This window comes from Hemitrygon akajei, chromosome 3 (assembly GCF_048418815.1).
Source record: "Hemitrygon akajei chromosome 3, sHemAka1.3, whole genome shotgun sequence".
Taxonomy (NCBI): domain Eukaryota; kingdom Metazoa; phylum Chordata; class Chondrichthyes; order Myliobatiformes; family Dasyatidae; genus Hemitrygon; species Hemitrygon akajei.
Window position 1 is genome coordinate 154056937 of NC_133126.1, and position 26163 is coordinate 154083099.

The 26163-nt window shown below is 37.6% G+C and overlaps 1 protein-coding gene across 7 annotated transcripts in view; it reads left to right on the top strand.

Annotated features, from left to right (window-relative positions):
• The window catches only part of LOC140725527 (inactive N-acetylated-alpha-linked acidic dipeptidase-like protein 2), a 965400-nt gene that overhangs the window by 561188 nt on the left and 378049 nt on the right, over window positions 1-26163 (top strand). For all 7 annotated transcript variants that reach the window (XM_073041096.1, XM_073041095.1, XM_073041098.1 and 4 more), the window contains one exon: window positions 38-188. In XM_073041096.1, coding sequence (XP_072897197.1) covers window positions 38-188 — 151 coding nt within the window. The remainder of the gene's footprint in view (window positions 1-37; window positions 189-26163) is intronic.

Here is a 26163-nt window from a genome sequence, read left to right on the forward strand (position 1 = left end):
CTTTAATTAATCAATTTGTGCTTTCTAACATTTGCAGCTGTCTTTGCTGTTGGAGGCTGGTTTTGGGGGAGCTTTGGTCTACATCGATCCCTGTGATTTACCCCAAAGGGAGAAGATTGGCAATGAAACATTTTGGCTTTCTCTAAACCCTGGAGGAGATCCATCTACTCCAGGATATCCCAGTGTTGGTAAGTAAAAGATGATTACTTATATTTCTTGGCAAAATATAATAGCTATAAGGAAACCTGACATACCAGCTGTCTTTTGGCAAATATTTTGAATATCTGCTAACAAATTAAGGCAATTTTCCATAAAAGCCCTAAAAACAGCAAATCATTTGCCCCTGTTACAACCATTAGTTTACAAGAATTGTTTAATGCCCTCGAATGGCGAGGTTAATGTTGTCATTGTTATATAACTTGAATAGGTTTCCAATTTGCTCTTCTGTGTCAGCTCAAGGCATGTGCAGATATATGACGGATATAGGCAAAAGCTTTCTCTCTCGAGTATTACTTTAATACTAATACCAGATTTAAAACACAGACTATATCAGGTCATTGTGACATTGCCTTTCCCTGGCTGAGCTATCAGAGTAAGGTCGTTTGGAGCCAATTATTGCTAAATTATTTCATTCTGTTCTCTGTTCTTGCATAAAGTATAAGCTGATTTTCCAAACTACTCATTTCTTAGGATGCTCACAGCCGTAAGTTGACACCTAAATAGGGTGAATTGTATTTGAATAATTTTCCCTGAAGTGAAAGAACAGCACAGTGTGTTCCTGAATAATTGTACTGAATATTTTAGTATTCTGACTCATCAACTTTCTTCATGCATATATCGTGAAATACTACTCTGATAATCTATTAGGAAATATTCTTACATTAAATAATCTATAACATATTTCAGCATGGTCAATACTTCAGTCATATTTCTACAGCTTAGAGTCAATAGTCTTTATTGGAGATTTATCCTGTATATAAAGCAGAAGATAGATATATTTTCATTTTAATTTTTTTTATTGAGCTACAGCGAGGAATAGGCCCAGCCTCTTCTGGCCTTTCACGACACGCTGTCTAGCAATACCCTGATTTAATTTGATCCTAATCACGGAACAATTTACAGTGAACAATTAACCTACCAACAGGTGTGTCTTTGGACTGTGGGAGGAAACCCACAATGTCTCAGGGAGAACTTACAAACTTGTTACAGGGAGTGGCGGGAACTGATGCTGGGTCACCTTTACTGTAAGGTGTTGTGCCAACCACTACACTCCCGTGCTGCTGTATATACACACGCACACACACGTACACCTTCTGTTCATGAAAAGTACACTTTTTAAAAACATTGTCTGATTATACAGTTAAAGGAGCCTTTATAGAACTGATGGCAAGGTACTTGGGATTAATGTTTAATTTTTTTGTTTAGTCTTTGACATTTGATTGATTTTGTTAAACTTTAAGTACTGTTGTTTTGGGAGAACACAAGAATAATTGCTATAGGCAAGTCACACCTGCACAGTACAAGGTGTTCTGAAGTGGTTAAAGTATAAGCTCTGAAAAGGTTAAAGTGTAATCTCCAGAAGTTTCCTCTGAACTGCTGATTTCATTTCCACAGACCACTTCTCATATGTTGAAATGGGAGAAGTTCTGAGGAAAGTCCTGGCTATTATTGCAGTGCAGTATTGAGTACTTTAATTTCTATGTTGGAATACTTAATACATTGGAATAAATTTTCAAGTGCTGAAAGGATGAAGAAAACAGATCTGACTGCAGTTTTCAAAAGTGATAATATTGTGAGGTTCTGTGGAATGAACCAGAGAATAAGGGTAGCAAGATTCTGTTATGAAAAGCCAGCCTGAAGAGAAAATGATCTTGTAATGTACTGTAATGTCTTAAGCACCTGTCAGTGGTATGCATAAATTTGAACATCAAGGAAACGTGAGATTTGGGCCTTGGTGAGTGGAATGGGAATTAGTAACTGGGGCCCCAAATAGCAGAAAGTGAATAGAGTAAACATTAGTTGGTGAGCTGAAGCCAAACCATAGGGATTACCAAATTTTTGGATAGTGGGCTACTGGAGTTTTGTTGTTCTTACATTTGCTGTAGATATATTTAAGGTATGTTCCATATCACAAGTGGTTACTGTTGTGTATTTGATATGTTATGAATGCAGCAGCAATGAATATGAAACTGACAGGATTTAAAATAAATCCCGAGATTTATTAACCTCTGCTCAAAACTTAGAAAAGTAAACAAACGACTAACTTAACTAGAAGTTAACAGGCGGCAAAATCTAACAAACAGTCAAACTTAGAAACTGTTTTAATGAGTTTTCATCCAAGCACAGACTTAAAGTGATAAATTCAAAGTCCATCTGATTTATCCAGTCAGTAAGGAGAGACTTCCTCAAAATGAACAACGATTCCTTCGAAATAACGACGATCTGCTGATCCCACAGCCGGGAGATGCCTTGTTCGCAGAAATCATGAGGAAATAAAAGGAACTAACCTTTTGACTGGAGGGTGGTCAGTGCACAAACCTTCCCCACTTTGCAAGGGTTTAACTCGAATGTGCATGCCACAATTCCTGAAAGAAATTACAAAGGTCTATCATTCCCCAAAACGCTGAACGACATTAACTTTATCCAATCCTTTGAACTCGGATAACTCCGGTAATGCTTTTACTCTCCGATACAGGACCGTAAGGGAAAAATAAACACGCAACATACAAAATCGGTGGAGCTTCCACACCTCCGACCGACAACAATAATGTTGCATCAAAAATAAAAATGCGTCACAAACTGCGGGTTGGTTTAAATACTGTTTGGAACTTGCCATCACATAATATAACATCACCCCACGGTCAAGAGACAATTACATCATCCCACTGTCCCGTGTTCAAACTGTGGGTATGTAACAGATAATTCAGCAATATTTGAGTAATCCTGTATATGTATTGGTTAACTAAACATTCTTGTTCATTTAAATAATTAAATACGGGTTTTATGTAAAAATACGTTAATTGCATATGTAATCATGATATGTGCGCACCTTACTCAAAGTAAGCTTGAAGTTTTACCCACATTTTGGACTCCCATGTCTTCCATTGAATTAATTTAATGTTTTGAAGTTACAAAACATAACATTGGCGACAAGATATGTTTAAAATGAACCCAAGATGGCTACTGACTAGTTGAAGTGCAGCAAGACATTCGAACTAAAACAAAAATGCAGTGAGGAACAGTGCGTAAAAAATTGCAGTCCAGCAGTTGAGTTAAGAAAATGCAATAAATGGAAGAATTCGTGGGTTCATAAAGAGTGAGTATTGGTTGATAATAATCATAAAAAAAGCAGAAGTAGCTGGCTATAATGGAAAGATTGACATGTTTAATTACGCAATGGGTAACTGGTTCAAATATACTGAGCTAATTCAACAGTATTTTGAAGAAATAATGTAGCCAATGAGAAACAAGTACCGATTTTTCTCAATGTATTTAATTTGAAGGTATACAATTTGCTTGAAAGTTTAACTATTCCAACAAAACCTGTAGAAGTAAGCTTTGTTGAAATTGTCAAAGCAGTGCAGGAACAATTAGAACCAAGCCATTGTTGACTGCAGAATGCATTAGGCTTCATAAGCAGAAAACGAAGGGGAGTCAATTTCAGTGTACGTGGCTGAATTGAAGAGGTTGTCGGTGCATTGTCAGTTTAGTAATGACTTTAAAGATGCACCAAGGGATTGATTAGTTTGTGGAATCTTACAAGAAAATGTTCAAAAATGGCTCCTAACTGAAGCACATTTTAAAGATAAGTTGGAATCTCTGTTTCAATGGAAACCTCAGATGGAGATGCAATTGAGTTGCAGTCAGGAATGAAAGTGAGCGTGAATAAAATTGCAGTGTCAATACAGAAACCAGCCTGCGCAAACAAATTGTGTTACTCTTGTGGCAAGAGCTCACATATGCTATACTAATGCAGGTTTAAAGGTGAAAGCTGGAGAAAAAGTACCAAAGTAGGATGCATACAAAGAACATGTTGGGCAGACTAAACTAAATGGACTGCTTAGCGAGGAGGAAAAGCTGAAAAGTCAAGTTGCAGTTTGATAGTACTAATCTGCATGGTGTTGATGAAAAATCTGGTAATGATGGTGCGGACACAGGACTGTGCAGCCTTGAGATTTTGTGTTAAAATTGACAATAAATGAGCAACATGGCTTATGCCAAAAGTGAATGGCAAATTCCACAAAGTGAGTTTGAACAGCTTTGCAAAGATCCCTCTCCAGGTTTTTTTTACAAGTTGAGTTGCTAGCTCAACACTCAACCCAGGCACGGATGGAGAGCGTGCAAGGGAGTCGGCCGGATTCGAACTCGGGACTTCTTGCCCCGAAGTCCAACACTGATGCCACTACACCACCAGCCAGTGGAAAATAGATACAAAGATCATAGTCCAGCTGGATGAATGGAAGTTCAAAAGGAGAGGAGTCAATGGAGATAAGAAAATAGAGGATTCAACAGATGATGTTGTGGATGAGGAAACCAAGAGGAGAGATCAGATCATAAAGGAAGCAATAGAAGGATCAGTAAGAGAATACTTCAGTGAACCAAATGCACCTTCCCAAGATCAAGGTGCACATCCTAGAAAGAAGAAAAAGGAAAGGAAAAAGAAAAGAGAAGAATGGTTCCAGAGCTGCTAGAACCACTTCTTGCAGTCTCAGTCAGCTCCTACAATCACCATGCAGGAGACACAAGAGCCTAAGATTGTTTTCATAGGCATAAGTTTCACCTGCCAAGCAGAGTGACCTCTCTTGTTAGGAAAGGTGTTACCCCACAAGAGTAAGAAATACTCCACAGCAATTATATCTTTAAGACTTAATGGGACAATTTAAAATTTACTAGGCTGTGGATGTCTGTATATAGTAGTTGTATAATATAGTATACTGTGTATATAGTTGAGATGGATTCTCTATTGAGTTGGAGTTTATAGCTAAGCAGTTTGGAGGGTTGTGTATTGATAGTTTAGCAATATTTGAGTAATCTTGTATATATATTGTTTGATAGAGCATTCTTGTTCTTTTAAATAATTAATTATGGGTTATGTTTGAAAATACATTAATTGCATATGTTGTCACCCTACCAAGTAATACATGCATGCCTCACTTAAAGTAAAGTCAAAGTTAGACTCGCATTTTGGACTCCCATGTCTTCCTTTGAAATTACAAAATATAACAGTTACCTTTATTAATTTTTGTTTCTATTTTTACACTGCAACATAAAACTACATAAGGTACTGGAGGGTGTGTTTTACAGTTATCACTTAGAGTGACAAATGTATGCATGTATGTGTTTGTTAATGTTTGTATGTCTGTGTGCACCTATGTGCATGCATGTTTGTACAATGTATGAATGTGTGTGTGCTTCTGTGTATGATCTTAATTAAATCTAAATGTTTCATTTTTCGAACATTAATTATCTTATAAACAGTGCTATAATGAATTGGGGTGTCAGTCATCCAAGTGAATGCAGGAGACATGCTAAATCAACCCTTCAAAATGTTAACAATCTTCATTTAAACCTAGGCGAAAACTGCTGTATTTTGCAGTTGTTTTTGCCTGGGTGAATAGTTCCTTGGTGATACTGTGTTCATGTAATATTTAAAGAAAATTATGTAGTTCATTGGAAACGTGGCTAATCAGAGCTTCATTGTTGCAACGTATCCAGCAATTTAACTGTAATTACATTTCCATTTTGTGCTTAAAACCTTAGTTGTATTCCTAATCATCAGTTGATCCTACTTTTATTTTAATTCTATGTTAATTTTCTGTTTATAATTTGAAAGGCTGGACTTTGGTGTGATTTACATTCCTGCTTTGTGATCAACGCATTGGTTGCCAACTAACCTCACTTAGATCAGTCCTTCCAGATTCAGTCTTGCTTTTTTTTAACTTAATGTACAATAGATATTTCAATATTTAGAATGTTATCCAGTAATCACAAAGTTATGATTATTGTCAGCATTAGAAATGAATTCTAATTTCTGTCTTTTTGGCTCACTCCTCTTTCTCATATTTCTAAATTACAATGGCACCAGCAATGCACTCTTTTCCTTCAAAATAAAATTAAAACCCACCTCAAAAGAGGTCATGTATAAATGCAGTCCCAGTGGTATTACAAGCCTTCCTTCCACGGCCACTGCAAGGAATTGCGATGTGTCCCGTGCATGTGTTGCACTGAAGATTCTACTAACATCATGCAAGTGTTCCATATCGGATGGTGTCAGAATGCAGCAAGAAAGGCCTTTTTTGGGCATGCTCTCAGATACGTCTTCATTGCTGCACAGTTCACTTGAGTTCTTCTCAGTACCAGCTTAGAAGACAAACAAGAAAGCAATCTGCACCTAAATTCAAAAAGAGCCTGACGCCATTTAATATCTGAAACCTGAATCCATGACAAGCTGGTCCACCATTTACAGAGGTGGGTTCTTTACATATGCAAGGTTACTTTATTAGAGGATTCCTAAGGTTCTAAACTCTGCCTAACTTCAGTCATTGTTTTATTTATCAGGCTCAACGAGCCCGTGCCGCCCAATTACACCCATGTGACCAATTAATCCATTAACCCATATGTCTTTGAAATGTGGGAGTAAACCAGAGCACCCAGAGGAAACACACAATGATCACAGGAGAACACACAAGCGCCTTACAGACAGTGGTGGAATTGAACCTGGGTTGCTGGTGTTGTAATAGTGTAACACTTACCATAACACTGCTGTTCTACCCTTAAATTATGAAACAATTCATCGCTACTGAGCTACTGGGGCATAAAGTCCAGTTATAGGAATGATGTAACAAATGGGTTAAGGTGTGATATCCTTTGTGAATGAACTATCTGCATGCGCCTTGCAGCACTTGATTCACTCCATTACCCAAATATACCAAGAGAGTTGTCCAAATGTAGCAAGATGCTGACTCCATTTGTATTTCAAGTCACTGATGTCAAGCTCCCACCATGCCTTTATCGGTTATTCTCATCATCAAATGTCCGTTTCCCCTTGACATTCACGACTTGACCATTGCATATATTAACACTTGCAGAGCAGATTCCAGGTAATAGAATGTCAGTACTTAAAATGTATCTTCTTTTTCCTTGGTACTAGCACATTCATTATGTTGGAACTACTCTGTGAAGGCAATGTCAGATTTCCCTCATCATTAGACACAATTTCAAACAGGATTAAGTGGCAAACCTAACCTCCCAAGAACACACAACACCGAATAAAGAGCAGCTAACGTCCAGCTTTCTTTTAGCGCTCCCTCTGTTACTGATGGTCTTGAGCTCTTTCCACACAACTAATGAGACCCAGAAGCATTTCAGGATGTGAAATCCAATCAAAAATAACTATACATAATAATTAAGAATTATTATATGGTTAAGAAAGCATACGGTGCATTGCCCTTCATCAATTGTGGGATTGAGTTTAGGAGCCGAGAGGTAATGTTGCAGCTATATAGGACCCTGGTCAGACTCCACTTGGAGTACTGTGCTTAATTCTGGTTGCCTCACTACAGGAAGGATGTAGAAGCCATAGAAAGGGTGCAGAGGAGATTTACAAGGATGTTGCCTGGACTGGGGAGCATGCCTTACGGGAATAGGTTGAGTGAACTCGGCTTTTTTTCCTTGGAGCGACGGAGGATGAGAGATGACCTAATAGAGGTGTATAAGATGATGAGAGGCATTGATCATGTGGATAGTCAGAGGCTTTTTCCCGGGGCTGAAATGGCTAACACGAGAGGGCATAGTTTTAAGGTGCTTGGAGGTAGGTACAGAGGAGATATCAGGGGTAAGTTTTTTACACAGAGAGTGGTGAGTGCGTGGAATAGGCTGGTGGTGACGGTGGTGGAGGCGGATACGATGGGGTCTTTTATGAGACTCCTCGATAGGTATACGGAGCTCAGAAAAATAGAGGGCTATGGGTAACCCTAGATAACTTACCAGGTAAGGACATGTTCGGCACAGCTTTGTCGGCCAAAGGAGCTGTATTGTGCTGTAGGTTTTCTATGTTTCTAATTCAGTAATCGCCCTTGTGCATTCACCTTTGCTGCCATCTCAGAATGCTGGTGCGATCTGGTGGCAGACATTTCAAAACTGTTTCTGAATTCGGTGATTTATCTTCCAGTGGCATACTCAGCTGTAACCAGTCCTATCACTGCTTTCCTATAGTTGGAGCCAAGCTGCTGTCCAGATGCTCCCTCAGAAAACTGGTCCCTTGGCTTATCAGAACTAGAGAGATAGATTGTACATATTAAAACATGGAGGAAAGGAGAGTGAAGAAAAGTAGCCCTAAAATAAACGAAAAGTCACTATTCTATTAATAGTGCAGCAGACATTAGTGGCCAAATGGACTATTCCTGCATCAATTTCTCTTTTGTTTCATGTCTGGCAGCAATCTGAGGAGTTTGGCTTATTGGCCACTGTAAGTATCAGTGGTGGGAATGCAGTGCTGTTATTCACGGAGTCATTGATATCCCAGCTGTCCTGCTAAAGGACAGATGGCTGTGTCAACACAGCCTTGAAGCTTATGGCAGAAATGGAAATAGTCAGAGGGCTGGCTGAGCTTCCTCTATAGATTTCATAGATTGAATGGATTCAGCCATTCTATGTCTGTGATTGCAGCCAAACAAGAAACTGTACAGCTGCTAGTGGTACCAGCGGTTTCCTACTTCAATCCTGGAGTCATCCAGCACACACACTGACCCTGTGTTGACCACCAAGAATCCATTTACCCCAATCATACAGAGATTCCATTTTAATCTTTCCAAGTTGCCATTAACTCCCCCAAGGTTCCCCGCTTCACAACACACTAGGGTCATTTAATTCACCAACCCACATGGTTTTGAGATGCAGAAGTAAATTAGAGCACCAAGAAGAAGCTCATATTACTGGGAGAATGTGTAAACCTCACGCAAACATCACAAGAAATCGGGTTTGAATTGTGGATCTGGAAGCAGTAGCTCAACTCCACTTATCTCTGTGAATCCTAGAAAAGATGGGCTTCGGGCTCTGTAAGGCCTTTGCTTCATAAAGTCATAAAGTTGTACAACACAATCATCATCCTCACTGGTTATTAATCCACTCGTCCCCAGTGAAGCCCTTGAGTATCACGAATTTCCCTCCAACTAAACATAAGTCTGTCAGCACATCCGTAATTGTGTGCTACCCAGCAAGATGGCCATAGTGGCCAATGGCTCATAAAGCTACGAGATACTCTTCTGCTTCTAAATATACTGATAAACTGCAGTCGATTGCATTTTAGGAATGTATTTTGAGCCAACTAAACAATCTGGTGTTTTTGCAATCTCCTGAGGGATTCAGCAAGGATGAAAGGGTCAGCCATCGATTTCTAATGATGGAATGTGAACCCAAGCTTGGCTCCATTACTCCGCACTGAGCCAGATAAAAATTGACGAGGATAAGAACGGAGAACAAATGGGTGTTCAGCACTGTCTGCCTGTGTTTGATTGGTCTCCCTCTCGCTGTGGCTGGTGGAAGGAGAAGGAGTCTTGGGCATGACACTTCAATTCCTAATCCTCAAGGTTCAATTCCTCGACAGCTCTTGACTGGAGCTCACTTCTGGGAACGCTGTGGTTTTATGTTTAATGTCTTCAAGTGTGGAACACACTCAATGGCCGTGGCTTAGTTTTGGGGACTCTGTAGTTTATGTTCCATGTTTTTGTTAACTCTTTTTTTACTGTTTGCGCCATTTGACCAAGGTGCTTTGACTCTGTGGCTGCAGTCATTGAAGCAGCGCTGAACAGATTGACTCGGCTACTGGACCAACTACACTCACCTCGGCTGCTTGTGAGTGTGGATTCTCTTTCAGGGACTCCATGGTTTGATGTTTAATGTTCTCTGTGATATTTGCTTGCTTTTTATCGTTAGCACAATTTGCTCTTTTTTTGGCCCGTTGGGTGTTTGATGGGCTTTCTTGTGCAGGGTTTTTCTTTAAACAGGTTCTATGGTGTTTGTTTGTAGCTGCCTGTGGGAAGTCAAATCTCAGGATTCTATACTACATAAATACTTTGAAACTTTGATACTCTTTCATGAAAAGATGAAGATTATGTTGCAATGTGCCTATGTGATATGCCTGCCATGGTTGAATAGACATAGGTGTATGCATATTGTGAGTAATTGTTAGAGTAATGTTTGTGAGTGTATTAATATTACATGTTGATAGTAGAGAACTGGAACTGTTTTAACTAGCCGTGACCTTTCATGTCCTACTGTAATCCATTTTTTGGCACCAGCCTGTCAATGCAGTCATCAATTGCTTTAGCCATCTCTTACCCAACACACCGTTTTTGCTCCTGATGGCTTCAGGCACCTTTCTTTGTGAATGGCCTCACTGTGGAAATCCATGTCCCCCACAAAGACCTCCTGCCTATTTTAGTTATACTGTATGAGATAACTGCTTCCTTACTTGTTGATCCATGGCTTGCTTTGGTGCTCCAAAAACTGCACATTTAAAAAAAAAATTATTGAATTTTCAAATAGGTTACAGAAAGAAAAAGAATTATTTTAAAAAATCAAAAAAAAATTATCAACCCTTCCCCCCTCCCCTTAACCCCTCCCCCCTAACATATCCCTATAGAAAGAGAAAAAAAAGAGAAGAAAAAAGAAAGAAAGAAAGAATGCCTGGATATCGGAAGATCCCCACATGCTCCATGGAGTTCATAATAGCTTTAGTATATATATTTCTTTCTTTCCCCAGATAACCAATAATTTTATCTTCAGAGCACCTATATATTTAATCCTGTCTTTTGTAAATAAGGGCACCAAATTTTCAGAAATATTTCATATTTATCTCTTAAATTATAAGTAATTTTTTCATTCCTCCAATGATCTATACTTAAGTATGAATCCGATTTCCAAGTAACTGCAATAGCCTTTTTGGCTACTGCCAATACAATTTTTATGAATTCTTTCTGATATTTATTCAGTTTGGATTTCAGTTTTATCCCTTCAATATCGCCTAGTAAAAATAATGTTGGATTATTTGGAAGTTGTGTTCCAATAAAACTCTTAAATTTGTCCAAAAAAGTTGAATTTTAAAACAAGACCAAGTAGAATGTGAATTAAAGTTTCTATTTCATTAGGTTTCGGCAATAATGTTGTTTGACCCAATTTATCTCTTAAATAAGCCCTTAATTGGAAATAACAAAAAAGCGTGTTGTTTGATATTTTGTATTTATTCTTTAATTGATCAAATGACATTAATATACCTCCTTCAAAACAATCTCCTATATATCTAATCCCTTTTTGAAACCAATTGTATAAAAGTTGGTTATCCATTGTAAAAGGAATGTTTATTTTGAATTAAAGGTCTCTTTGCTAATAAAGATTTCTTTATCTCATCATCAACATTTATCTTATCCCATAAATCAATCAAATGTTTTAATATAGGAGATTCTTTCTTTTCCCGTATCCATTTAGATTCCCACTTATATATAAAATCTTCTGGTATATTTTCTCCTATTTTATCTAATTCTATTCTAATCCATGCCAGTTTATCTTCATCAAAAAAAAGATGCAATAAATCTAAGTTGATTTGCTTTATAGTAATTCTTAAAGTTTGGAAGTTGTAACCCTCCTAGGTCAAATTTCCATGTCAATTTTTCCAACGATATTCTTGACATCTTACCTTTCCAAAGGAACTTCCTCACACATTTATTTAACTCTTGAAAAAACTTCTGCGGTTTTGGTATTGTTTGGAATTGTAGTATTGGTAGTGTTTGGAATAAATACTGTAATCAAGGGAATATATTCATTTTTAAAGCGTTTACTCTGCCTACTAATGTCATCCATTTATCAAGATCTTCTTGAAGTTTTTTCAATAATGGTAAATTTAATTTATATAAATTCTTTATATCATTATCAACTCTTATACCTAAATATTTTATACCATTTATCGGCCATCTAAATCGAGTTATAATTCGACATTGACTATAATCTCCTTTAGTAAGGGGTAGAATTTCACTTTTATCCCAATTTATTTTGTAGCCTGATATTTTCCCATATTCTTCCAATCTAGAAGATAATTTACGCAGCAAATACAATGGGTTTGTTAAATAAAGCAAAACATCTTCAGCAAATAAATTAATCTTATATTCTTCCTGGTTAACTCTGAAACCCATAATATCTGGGTCCGTTCTAATTAATTCAGCTAATGGTTCTATCGCCAACACAAATAAAGCAGGTGATAATGGACAGCCATGTCTAGTTGACCTTGTTAACTGAAATGATGTTGAGGTTTGACCATTTGTCACTACTTTAGCTTTGGGATTAGTATTTAAGGTTTTAATCCATTTTATAAAAGATACTCCTAATCCATATTTTTCCAATACCTTAAATAAAAAATCCCATTCCAATCTATCAAATGCTTTTTCTGCATCTAAGGCAACTGCCACACTCATTTCCTCCCTCTTTTGTGCCAAATGAATTATGCTAAGTAACTGAGTTACATTATCTGCCGATTGTCTATTTTTGATAAATTCTGTTTGATCCATATGTATTAATTTTGGTAAGTATTTAGATAATCTATTAGATAAAATTTTTGCTATTATTTTATAGTCGGTATTCAACAAAGAAATAGGTCTATATGATGTTGGTTTTAAAAGATCTCTATCTTTTTTTGGCAATACTATTAAAATAGCTGTCGCAAAAGATTCTGGAAGTTTATGCGTTCTTTCTGCTTGGTATATTAACTCCATAAAAGGAGGAATTAGTAAATCTTTAAACTTTTTATAAAATTCAGGTGGAAAACCATCTTCTCCTGGGGATTTATTACTCTGAAGTGATCCTAGAGCTTCTTCGACCTCTTTTAATGTAAAAGACATATCTAATCCATTCTGTTCTTTGGATTTCAATTTTGGAGGAGTTATTTGTGATAAAAACATTTCTATCTCGACATTATCATTTTGTGATTCTGATTGATACAGTTCAGAATAAAAATTCTTAAAAGTTTCATTAATTTCTAAAGGTTTATAAGTAATTTTATTTACACTTGTTCTAATTGCATTTATCATTTTGGAAATCTGGTCTGTTTTTAACTGCCAAGCAAGAATCTTGTGTGATCTTTCACCTAGTTCATAATATCTCTGTTTAGTTCTCATAATTGCTTTTTCTGTTCGCTATGTCTGAAGTGTATTATATTGTAACTTCTTGTTAACAACTTGTCTTCGTTTTTCTTCTATCATATATCTTTGAGATTCTTTTTCTAATTTTGTAATCTCTTTTTCCAATCGATCTATTTCTACCATATATTCCTTCTTAATTTTAGAAGTATAACTTATTATCTGGCCTCTCAAATATGCCTTCATGGCTTCCCATACTATAAATTTATCATCAACTGAATGTAAATTTGTATCTAAAAAAAAACGGAATCTGCTTTTTCATGAAATCACAAAAATCTTGACGTTTTAATAATATTGAATTAAATCTCCATCTGTAAATCGATTCCTCTTTATCCATCATTATCATTGTCATTGTCAAGGGGGAATGATCTGACAATATTCTTGCTTTATATTCCATATTTTTCACTCTGTCTTGAATATTTGTTGATAATAGGAAAAAATCTATCCTTGAATAAGTTTTATGTCTGTTTGAATAAAATGAGTAATCTCTTTCTTTTGGATTAATTCTTCTCCATATATCAATCAAATTTAAATCTATCATCAATGATAAAGTTAATTTTGCTATTTTTGATTTTGTAACAACCTTTGTTGATCTATCTAAGACTGGGTCCAGACAAAAATTAAAATCTCCACCTATTAATATTTTGTCATGTGCGTCAGCCAAATTCAAAAAGGCCTCTTGTATAAATTTTACATCATTTTCATTTGGTGCATAAATATTCATAAGAGTCCATAGTTCTGAAAAAATTTGACAATGTATAATTACATATCTCCCCGCAGAATCAATTAATACATTTTGTATTTTAATTGGTAAAGTTTTATTAATCAAAATTGCAGCTCCCCTCACCTTTAAATTAAATGAAGCTGCAATAACATTTCCGACCCAATCTCTCTTTAATTCCTGATGTTCTATCTCTGTTAAGTGTGTTTCTTGTAAAAAAGCTATATCTATTTTCATTTTCTTAATGTATGCTAAAATTCTTTTTCTTTTCACTGGTGCATTAAGCCCATTAACATTAAAACTTTAAAAATTCAGTAAATTAGTCATTATTTTTAACAGGGTTACTCCAATCTATAGTAATACTTAACCTTTCAACTTCCATAGTACCTTGGGGAATCTTTTTAAAATTCTCCATGTTGCTATGTGTCTCTCTCCCCCCCCCCCCCGATTGTCCAGGCAAAGAAAGAAAGATAAAAGAAAAATAGATTATAAAGAAAAAAATAACAAAATACCCCCCTATAAAATAAAACACAACATTACCCCCCTCCGTTGAATGGGTCATGGCAATCGCCATGATTACACACGTGAGTCCCATAGCAATCGATCTGAAGTTCCCCCAGCTCCCCCGTAACATTAAAAAGTATATATATGAAAGGAAAAAATAATATCACTACTCTCGATTAATATTTCTCAAATTTTTACCTTTCTCCCCCTGTATCATATAATTAAAAATATATTTAAATATTCTTCTGTCCTTAAACATCCATCAACTCCATTCACTGTCCCTGTCTTCATCTTTAATCCGTTTCACTTTTAAATCTTTGGCTGTGGTTAGCGAATATTTGGGAGTTCTTGTGCAAATTCTTCCGCATCCCGATAATCAGTAAAAAATCTTCTTTTTCCGTCATCCAAAAAAATTATCAGGGTTGCCGGCTGGCTCAATATAAATTTATAACCTTTTTCCTATAAAACTTTTTTCACTGGGTTAAATTCCTTCTTTCTCTTCAAAAGGTCATAACTTATATCAGGATAGAAAAGAACTATTTTCCCTTCTATCATCAATGGCCCGTTTCTCTTTCTGGCACGTTGGGCAGCCGCGTTCAGGATCTTTTCTTTATCTTGATATCTTAAGCATTTTATCAATTAACTGGGTTCCTTCTTCCATTTCCAAAATTTCTGGAATCCATTTTTGAAAAAAATTTATTGGATCCTCTCCCTCTATACCTTCTTTAAGTCCAACAATCTTAATATTATTTCGTCTGCTAAATTTTCAAGTACATCCACTTTTTCCAACAACCATTTTCTTTCTGATGTCCAGGCAGAAATATTATCTTCCATTTTATTCACTCTATCAATGGTGTCTCCCGTTGTTTCTTCCAAGTTTTTAATTTTCTTGTCCATTTTGTCCTGCCTTTTCATCATTTTATCAACCATAATCTTCATATTGTTATTATCTTTTTTATTACTTTTAATACTTTTAATTCATGCATTATTTGCACCAGAGTTTTTTTTTATGTCTCCAGTATCACCTCCAACCTCTTCCTGTTGCTTTTCTTTGTTTGTCTCTTCATCTTCGTCTGATTTATCCAGAGAATCTGATTCCACCTCATATTCACTTTCACTTTCAGTTCCGATCATAGCTGGGATTTGTAGTTTGGGTTGCTCGTGCTTGCGCATGCTCCTTCCTTCACACATACGCAATTTCTGTTGCTCTTTTTTTTTGGAAACTGTTAATGTTGCCGCAGTTTCCTGTTCTGTATCGCCGGAGGTAAATTGCACTTGAACCCGAGGCTCTTTCATGGCGGCCAGTCTTGATTCTTTTCCAACTTGTGTTGTCTTCAAAGTAGTAACTTTCTTCTGCTTCTGTTTAGGAGGCATATCTTAAGACAATCCTGAGTAGTTTATAAGTAATTTTTAGAAGGTATTTACTAACTTTTCATCACTTAAACATTATTTTACTAGTTTTTTACGGGAGAGCTGGATTTCCACGTCTCGATCTTACGTCATCACGTGATGTCCTCCCCCCCAAAAAAACTGCACATTGAATTCCAATAGTGTTAGGATTTAGTGGGCAACTCATCTTTAAGAGTACAACTGTGTGGGATTTTAAAGACTATTCTTGTTTAATATGTGCAAATGCAAGAAGTTCACAGTTGGCTTTTCCAAAGTGCACAAGTCATTGCAAGAAATATAGACACATGAAAAATATGTGCCAGTAAGCCAAACTGGCTGGATTCTGTGGGGAAATTATTTCTATATAGTTATAAAGTCTGTAAGTATTTCAGAAAATATTAAATCTATTAAGGTGTATGTCCTCAAATGCCACAAATTACTATAGGTAACCAATTGCACATAAATATTAAACTTAATGTTCTTCAAAAGTATTTTTGTACTCAGTGTTTCCATTTTGAGTTAAATGCCTATTTTATATGGGTAAGGTGAGAACCAAGAATGGAGCTTACTAGAAACCAAAGGTTCAATTATATTACTTTTACAAAAGGCTCTGTATCCATGCTGACTAATCGCTTTGGGGCATGTGTGTTATGTAGGTAAACTTTTGTGGCAACAAACTCACTGTCTCAGTGCAACAGTGGAACACGAAGTTTATTGTTCATTGTACCAATTAATGACAATTGTTCCATACTGCTTGATAAAAGTGAAGAATTCTAATTTTTTTATTCCAAAGTGTTGAAGTTAATATATTCAGTTTCAGAATAATTCCTATTGTTAGTTTATTTTAGACTGTAATTTAAATTTTCTAGACGATTTTCCTATTGTCCTTAATTGGTCATTATGCATGTATATATTTTAATGGTTCTAATGTCAGATAGACCTGTCGATGATACTTGCATTTTAATTAGCTTCTCATTTATTATCCCAGGAGAGAAATATGATGCACAATCTTTTCGTTGTTCCAGACATCATTTGGATTAAGATGAATATTAAATCTAATGTTTTAAGAATTTTTAAAAATCAGTTTTGTAAGAAGGGAAAGACGAGGATTGAAAGTAAGAATGACTGTTGGGCCGAAATATTTGCTCACCTTGTCATGTGTTGGTACCAGCTCCATCTCAGGAGCATATTTGATAAGCAAGACGGTTTCCCCATGATAGTTTTGCCTGCTGGAAGAAATTGATATGCTTCTGATGCAGTGATCAAGATAAAAGTATTTAAAATTCCATAATGTTACTCACAACAAAATCTTCATTTCTGTTTGTTCCACTGACCTGCTTTGTCTCGATTCTTTATCACTCTTTTTACAAATGAATGTTTTTCCTTTTTATTTTATTTCACTTTGCCAATTCCATTTTTCATCAGGCGATAAACTATTAATGTAAAATGTTCTCAAAAATAGTGGCAGTTCAGCAGTCTTTAATGGTTTAAATATAATATTTTGAGCTTTTACTATGTATTTAGTTATTATTGTTTAACTTTTGGAGCAAGAAGGCTGCGTGTGAACGGCTGACTTTTCGGAACGAAGGGAGTTTTTTACTACTCGGGGTAAAAGAGGGGCGAGACTGCGCAGGTGCGTGACATCAACCAGTAGAGCACGAAAGGTTTAAAAAGAAGACTGCTGTATCCAGCGGGCAGCGGAGTGAGAGGCAGCAGAGTGACAGGGCTTTGGCTCAATGGGCTTAGGCAGTGGGATGAGGCGAGGTAGGTCAAACTGGTGTTAATTGCGGAAAGTAGGTGGTATGTGTGTGAGGTCAGTTTTCTGTGCTCAGTTTCAGATGTGGGGGGTCCTGGAGTCTTCCAGCCTCCCGGACGAACATTTGGAGAAGTATAATATAATTAGGATTAGTCAGCATGGCGTTGTCAAGGGCAAGTTGTGCCTTACAAGCCTGATTGAATTTTTTGAGGATGTGACTAAACACATTGATGAAGGAAGAGCAGTAGATGTAGTGTATATGGATTTCAGCAATGCATTTGATAAGGTACCCCATGCAAGGCTTACTGAGAAAGTAAAGAGGCATGGGATCCAAGGGGACATTGCTTCGTGGATCCAGTACTGGCTTGCCCCCACAGAAGGCAAAGAGTGGTTGTAGACGGATCATATTCTGCATGGAGGTCAGTCACCAGCGGGTGCCTCAGAGATCTGTTCTGGGACCCTTACTCTTCGTGATTTTTATAAATGACCTGGATGAGGAAGTGGCGTGATGGGTTAGTAAGTTTGCTGATAACACAAAGGTTGGAGGTGTTGTGGATAGTGTGGAGGGCTGTCTGAGGTTACAGTGGAACATTGATAGGATGCAAAACTGGGCTGAGAAGTGGCAGATGGAGTTCAATCCAGCTAAGTGTGAAGTGGTTCATTTTGGTAGGTCAAATATGATGGCAGAATATAGTATTAATGGTAAGACTCTTGGCAGTGTGGAGGATCAGAGGGATCTTGGGGTCTGAGTCCATAGGACGTTCAAAGCAGCTGAACAGGTTGACTCTGTGGTTAAGAAGGTGTACGGTGTATTGGCCTTCATCAATCATGGAATTGAATTTAGGAGACGAGAGGTAATATTGCAGCTATATAGGACCCTGATCAGACCCCACTTGGAGTACTGTGCTCAGTTCTGGTCTCCTCACTACAGGAAGGATGTGGAAGCCATCGAAAGGGTTCAGAGGAGATTTACAAGGATGTTGCCTGGATTGGGGAGCATGCCTTATGAGAATAGATTGAGTGAACTCGGACGTTTCTCCTTGGAGTGATGGAAGATGAAAGGTGACCTGATAGAGGTGTATAAGATGATGAGAGGTATTGATTGCGTGGATAGTCAGAGGCTTTTTCCCAGGGCTGAAATGGTTGCCACAAGAGGACACAGGTTTAAGGTGCTGGGGAGTAGGTACAGAGGAGATGTCAGGGATAAGTATTTTACTCAGAGAGTGGTGAGTGTGTGGAATGGGCTGCCGGCAACGGTGGCGGAGACGGATATGATAGGGTCTTTTAAGAGACTTTTAGATAGGTACATGGAGCTTAGTAAAATAGAGGGCTATAGGTAAGCCTGGTAATTTCTAAAGGACATGTTCGGCAAAACTTTGTAGGCCGATGTGCCTGTATTGTGCTGTAGGTTTTATATGTTTGTATGTTAACTTCCCCAGTCTATGATTGTTCCATCTAATTTAATTGCAGAATAATGAATAAAATAATTATGCTTCACCACCATATGTTCAATTGCTTATTTAACATTACGGTTCTGCAGAGAAAACTCAGAATTCTTAAAATAAAATATATCTTCAAAAGAAACAATTCCACAGAGACCTAGCTGTTATGAAGCTGTTTCTACTAGTGACCAAACACCTTGCAAAAAGTTGCAGAAGATGAAAGAGAACTGAGAGCTGGATCTTCAAAATTTCAGCTGCAGCTGGAAGTTGATAGAAGCATGGTACCAGGGCAGCTTATGTGGGTCATCGAGCATTTATTTTAGCAGTGCATAAATAAATTTTGAGCTTATTAACTTTTCCTCGCATATGTGAGGCCTATCCTTTGTTTGATTACAGTAAGCATTGTGAGGTTACAAAGGAAAGGGATACTTGGAGGAGAGGTATCCGAGGAGGTATGAAGGTAAGCTGGCCAATAATATGAAACAGTAAAAGAGAGGTGAGAGTGGATATCAGATCACTGGAAAATGATGCTGGAAGGATAATAATGGGGAAACAAAGAAATGGCAGACAAACTTAATTCGTGTTTTGTGTCTGTCTTTATTGTGGAAGACACGAACAGTATGCCAAAAATTCGAAACTGTGAGGGGGCAGAAGTGAGCGTAGTTGCAATTACTGAGGAGAAGGTGCTTGGGAAGCTGAAAGGACTGAAGGTGGATAAGCCACCTGGACCAGATGGGCTACACTCCGGATTTCTTAAAAAGGTCGCCAGAGAGATTGTTGAGACATGAGTAGTGGTCTTTAAAGAATCACTAGATTCTGGAATGAAAAATTGCATATGTCACTTCACTCTTTAAGAAGGGAGGGAGGCAGAAGATGGAAAGTTATAGGCCAAGTAGCCTGACTTCAGTGGTTGGGGAGATATTGGAGTCCATGATTCATGATGAGGTTTCAGGGTACTTGGAAGCACATGATAAAATAGGCCAAAATTAGCATGCTTTTTTAGGGGAAATCTTGCCTGACGTATTTGTTGGAATTTTTTGAGGAAATACCAAACAGGATAGACAAAGGAGAATCAGTGAATGTTGTTTACTTCAATTCTCATAAAGGCCTTTGATCAGGTGCTGCACATGAGGCAGGAGCCCGTGGTATTACAGGAAAGATATTAGCATGGACTGAAGATTGGCTGCTTGGCAGGAGGCAGAGTGGGAAGAATGGGAGCCTTTCCTGGTTGGCTGTTGTTCCACATGGGTCAGTGTTGTGACTGCTTTTCTCATGTTATAAGTCAATGATTTGGATGCTGGAATTTATGATATTTTTGGCAAAGCTTGCAGATGATACAAAGATAGGGAGGGGAAACAGAGAGCCTGCTGAAGGACTTGGACAGATTAGGAGAATGGGCAAATAAGTGATAGATGGTATACAGTGTAGGGAAGAGTATGGTCATGCACTTTGCTTCAGCCTCAGAATAGAGGGGTATCCCTTTAGAACAGAAATGAAGAGAAATTTATTTAGCCAGAGGGTAGTAAATCGAAGAAATCCGTTGCCATGGGCGGCTGTGGAGGCCAACTGATTAGATATATTTGAAGCTGAGGTTGATAGGCTCTTGATTAGAAAAGGTGTCAAAGGTTACCGGGAGAAGGCATGAGAATGGGGTTGAGAGGGAGACTAAATCAGCTATGATTGAATGGTGGAGCAGACTTGATGGGTGGAATGGCCTAATTCTACTAGTTTGGACTTGCAATGGTTGTTTGGCATTGATATTTGATTTGCTGTTTTGAGTGATAGGCTCTGCAACTGGTAAAAAAGCTTCAGTAACTTCTTTGGAAAGGGTCAGAGAAGGCAGGCTAGGTAGTCAGAAAGTGCTGTTGCTCAGTGAGGTCGATAGTTACAGTGGTGGCAGTCCACTTAGTAAATGGTTGGGGAAAGGTAATGAACTTGTCAGAGGTTGCTCTGGGGGTAGAGAGTTATAATAGAAGTGTGTTGAGTAGTGGTGGTTGGCCACGAGGTGTACAGGCTTTGATTTATATTCCCAGTGGTGGTTAGAGGCATTTAAGACCGTCTGCAACATACCTCATAAGTGCTGCAAAACTCTGCTACCGCATGAAAGAAAATTGCCATCCTTAAGCAACTTTGTAGGCTGGAAATTTCACAAGACCAAATGGAATGTTTGCCTTCATAATTTATCTATACTAATTAACAGTAACTAATACTCCTAATCTTTAATTTGCAAAATATAAAAACAAAGTCCTTTTATCGCAGGCACAGACACTGGCATGCTCATTTTGGGGTAGAAATTAAACAACTAAACACCTTCTGAATACTCTGTCGACACTTCTTACGTGAATCCTGATGTTAGCGTTTGGCGGAATTTTTGTGCATTTAACAAATTATTCTCTATGAATCAGAGAAATTTCCTTCTAAATTATAGAAATTTTTGGTCAGAAATGATATTGAGGATAATGAGATTCAATAGGCCCAGACTCTAATGTATCTTTAGGCTCTTAGTCCTATTGAACATTGGTTGTAGAACAGTACAGCACAGGAACAGGACTTTTGGCCTATAATTTTGTGTTGAACTAATTTAGCATTGAACTAAACTAATCCCTTTTATTTATACAATGTCCATATTTCTTCTATTCTCTGCATGTTCATGTAGCTATTTAAGAGCCTCTATTGTATTTGTCTTTACTACCACCTGTGGCAGCACATTCCAAACACTCACCTCTTTTTGTGTAAGAAAAATTAAACTTTCCCCACACATCACCTTTTCTCCTTAAATGCATGCTCTCTCGCTTTAAACATTTTGAACTGGGAAAAGATGTGCCAGTTTTCCACTCTCTTTATGCCTCTCCTACTCCTGAACATTTAGATCGGATCTCCCATCATCTTCTGCCGCTCCTGTGAAGATGTCCCTGACTAACCTCTTCCTTATAGCACATGGCTGATAATCCAGGCAGAGGCCTGGTAAACTTGCTCTGCACCGTCTCCAAAACCTCCATATCTTCCCAGTGATGGGGTGACCAGAACTAAATGCAGTACTCCTAACCCAGAGGTAAAGCTGCAACATAACTTCTTGACTCTTAAACTCAGTGAATTGGCTAATAAAGGTTAGCTATGCCATATGCCTCCTTTTGCACTCTGTTGAATTCTGCACTCCCTCTCTAAGAGCTGTGGACTTGGACCCCTGGTTTCCTCTGTGCACCAGAGGTCCTGCCTTTAACTGTTTACTGACATTTGATCTCCCAAAGTATAATACCTCACACTTGGCTGGATTAAAAATTCATCAGACATTCCCTATATATAATGACTCATTAAAAAATACAAACAATTGCTGAACTGTGTGCATTTTTATTAATTCCAGTCTCTCTGTCTATACTGGAAATTCATTATCAGAAACTATTTGAGTTAAGTATTACTCCTATGCTTTTTGAACACTTCAACCAAAATTACATAAAGTGTGTTTTACTCAGGTGTTTTACACATATGAAACAGACAGAAAGACAGAAGTTAGACACTGATACAAACGTATCCTCACACACATACAATACTGCTTAACTTGGGCTCTATTTGGCTAACTATCTCAAATCAAATCCCGTATAATTATCATTCAACCATACATGAATACAGCTGAACGAAACATTCTTCTGGGACAAAGGTGCAAATCATACACAGCACATTCAAAACAGCAAGCAGAAAACACATAGTCATGCAAAAACAAAAACACATATATAGTCCAAGACTCTGATCAACATGTCTTGCAAGTTGTTGGGATAGTCTCCCGGCAGTGCGCAGACACACACAATCTAGCCTGTCATTGCAGTCACTGTTATATTTAGGCCCCATCAAAAGCATTTTTCCTGAGCTCCCAGTGGCGAGCGTTCTCTGCTTCTTTCATGAGGGTTAGTCGTCTGCCTCAGGTGGTGCTAATCTTGTCTTTTCTCTCTTGGTTAGTGCTTGTTGGCTATTGTCAAGCTTCTTCATTCTTGACTGCAAGCGTGGAGATATCATTGCTCTGGTTTGCTGAAGGGGTTCAGATATACCCTTGAAATGACATTCTAGAAATTTCTCTTGGTTTTACCATTTGGAAGTATTGTCCATAGCCCACCGAATGTCACCATGGTTCACTGGCACTGTCTTATTGCAATTGCGAAGAAAGCATTGCAGTGCCTCTACTTTCTTGGGAATTTGCGAAGATTTGGCATGACATCTAAAATTTTGACAAATCTCTATAGATGTCTGGTGGAGAATATATTGACTGGTTGTATCACAGCCTGGTATGGAAAGACCAATATCCTTGAATGGAAAATCCTGAAAAGGTAGTGGATACGGCCCATTGCTCCCCACTATTGGTCACATCCACACAGACCAGTGTCACAGGAAAGCAGCATCCATCATCACAGACTCCACCACCCAGGTCATGTTCTCATCTCGCTGCTACCATCAGGACTTACAGCAGCAGATTCAGAAACAGTTACTACCCCTCAACAATCAGGCTCTTGAACCAAAAGGAACAACTTCACTAGCCCCATCACTGAAATGTTCCCACAACCAGTGGGTTCACTTTCAAGGACTCTTCATCTCACGTTCTCAGTATTTATTGTTTATTTATTTATTACTATTATTTCTTTCTTTGTGCATTTGCACAGCTTGTCGTCTTTTGCACACTTGTTGAACCCCCAGTTGATGCGATCTGTCATTGATTCTAATATGGTTATTATTTTATTATAGATTTATTGAGAATGCGCACAAGAAAATTAATCTCAGGGTTGTATAAGGGTGACATATATGTATTTTGATAATAAATTTACTTTGAACTTTGAGCTTTGGATGCAAGGTGGGAGGGCTCTCCCACTGTTAGTCCCGTATAATTATCATTCAACCATACATTAATACAGCTGAACGAAACATTCTTCTGGGACAAAGGTGCAAATCATACACAGCACATTCAAAATAGCAAGCAGAAAACACATAGTCATGCAAAAACAAAAACAAAAAGTTACTGAGTTTTTGAGGATAGGGATAGTGAAGGTTTGAAATCAATCCTTCAAATCAGATATAAATTAAACCTCCATTCAGCCTTCCTGTCGTTACCTGGACTGTCGTTTATGTTGAATATACAGTTACCGGTCAATATACAGTAGCACATGGTCAGTAGCACATCTTCTTGCCATAGTGTTACTAATCTGTCTGGTCCAGCTAATTTTGGAGATTTGAATCTCCTACTGGTCTAGGGTCTACTTGGTCAAACTTCCCATTATTTTCAGTTGTCTAATCTGAGGAGCCACAGAAGCCATGTGGGAAAATGAATTTTAATTAAACAGTAGTGCGCAACATTGTATAAGACCCAGTATGTTCCAGGTAATTCTATTTTATGCCCCATAATGTATTGCATAATCTGCCATACTTTTGTACAACATCTATAAATAATCTGTTCTACATTATTTCCAGGTTCCCTTGCCTTCATAATTGCTTGTTTTTGATAGGTTGCAATCCACTTGTATCTAGCATTGTCCTTGTGTAACTCCTTCTTTCTGCCAAATGTATATTTGCTTCTTTTGTACTTCATTTCATATTTTCTTACAATACAGAGAGAGCATTTGGCCCATTGAATCTTTGCTTGGAGTAACCCCATCGGTCTCACACTTATATCCCATTACATCTAATCGATCATTGTTGATTAATTGCCCCTGATTTCTCCTATCATCCATCTGCAGTAGGGGTACTTAATAGTAGCCAATTATTTTATCAAATAGCAGGTTGTAAATATATGGAAACAGCCAGAGTGTCCATGGGAAGTCCACATAGCTATTGTGAGAATGTGAATATTTTACAGCTAGTAAATATGAAGTGACTTGCATGCACAAGCTTGATATAATTTTTTTATGTCAAAAACAGTCTTAAAACTTTTTTTTGTATTAAACATCAGCAATTCTGAAATAAAGTCACATTGGCTTATATTCATTGGGCTTCAAATTTTCTCAAAGTTATCTAAATGTTCTTCCACCTAGTCCTTTAACACAAATGAGACAGGTGGAAACTTGGCTTTCATACTTGTCTTGACATGAAAATACAGATGTTAAAGCCTGTAACACCTGCACAGATGTTCTGGAACATTTCTGGATACTTTCCCAATATTTTGGAAAAGTGGTATTTTGAACTAATCTTCTTGAACACTGTTTTCCACTCCAGTTTCAATTCTCTATGAAGACCTTTGCTTATTATTGTTGACTGATTAAGGAACTCGATGATAATTGTTGGTCATTTTACTTGTTGACTGTTTCACTTGGTCTTCAGAACTTTGCATGTGTTTTCAAGTTCACTGTATTCTTTGTCAGGGGCTCTTAGCTAAATTTATTTAAAGATATATATTTCGTCCATGCTTGAACAATTTGTTGGTGCTCACAATGATTTTCTGAATATTTTGGGAGTAGGGGATCTGAGAGGAAATTGAGTGAACCATGAGTAGTGAGGAGAAGAGTCTGACTGAAAGATAGAGGCTGGGAGGCTGGGAGATCTGATTGGTTGATTGAGACTTGGGATAGATATGGAGATCAGGAATGTGGCTGACCATTGGGTCTGCCATGATGGACCAAGAGACTGAATGATCTGAACTATCAGAGGGTTGGGGTTTGTGGACTGTGACTTTTTTCTGGTTGAGACTATTGTTGAATTGAGAAATGGACAATTAGAGCTTGAGCGTCATGGGTTAAAACAGGATTTTGGAATGGAAGATGAATGAACTATCAGTCTAAGATTATCATTGGTATAATAGTAAGACACTGCTGTTTCATGATTAGCTAGTAGTGAGTAGTTCCTGGGAGCTACCATCCCATCCCATGGCACACAAGAGTGAATTGTGATGAGAACCAGAAATGCCAGGGTGGCTTGCTGAGTCTGTTGAACAATGTTATTGTATTTCACTCCAGGTTCAATATATATGCAGAACACTGGAAACAATGTTATACCAATAAATTTAGAAGCTATTTTGCTTTTGCATGATGTATATTCTATAGATCAAGTTTTTGCAAAATGATATAAAACTGCTTCTCGCTACATAAGGTAGACTCTAGATCTTAAAGGAATGATACTTTGAGCCTGGCAGTGTGTTTTATTGTTTGCTGTGTTTCTTTTTCATAATGGTGTTTTTCAGCAAACAAAATTATTTAC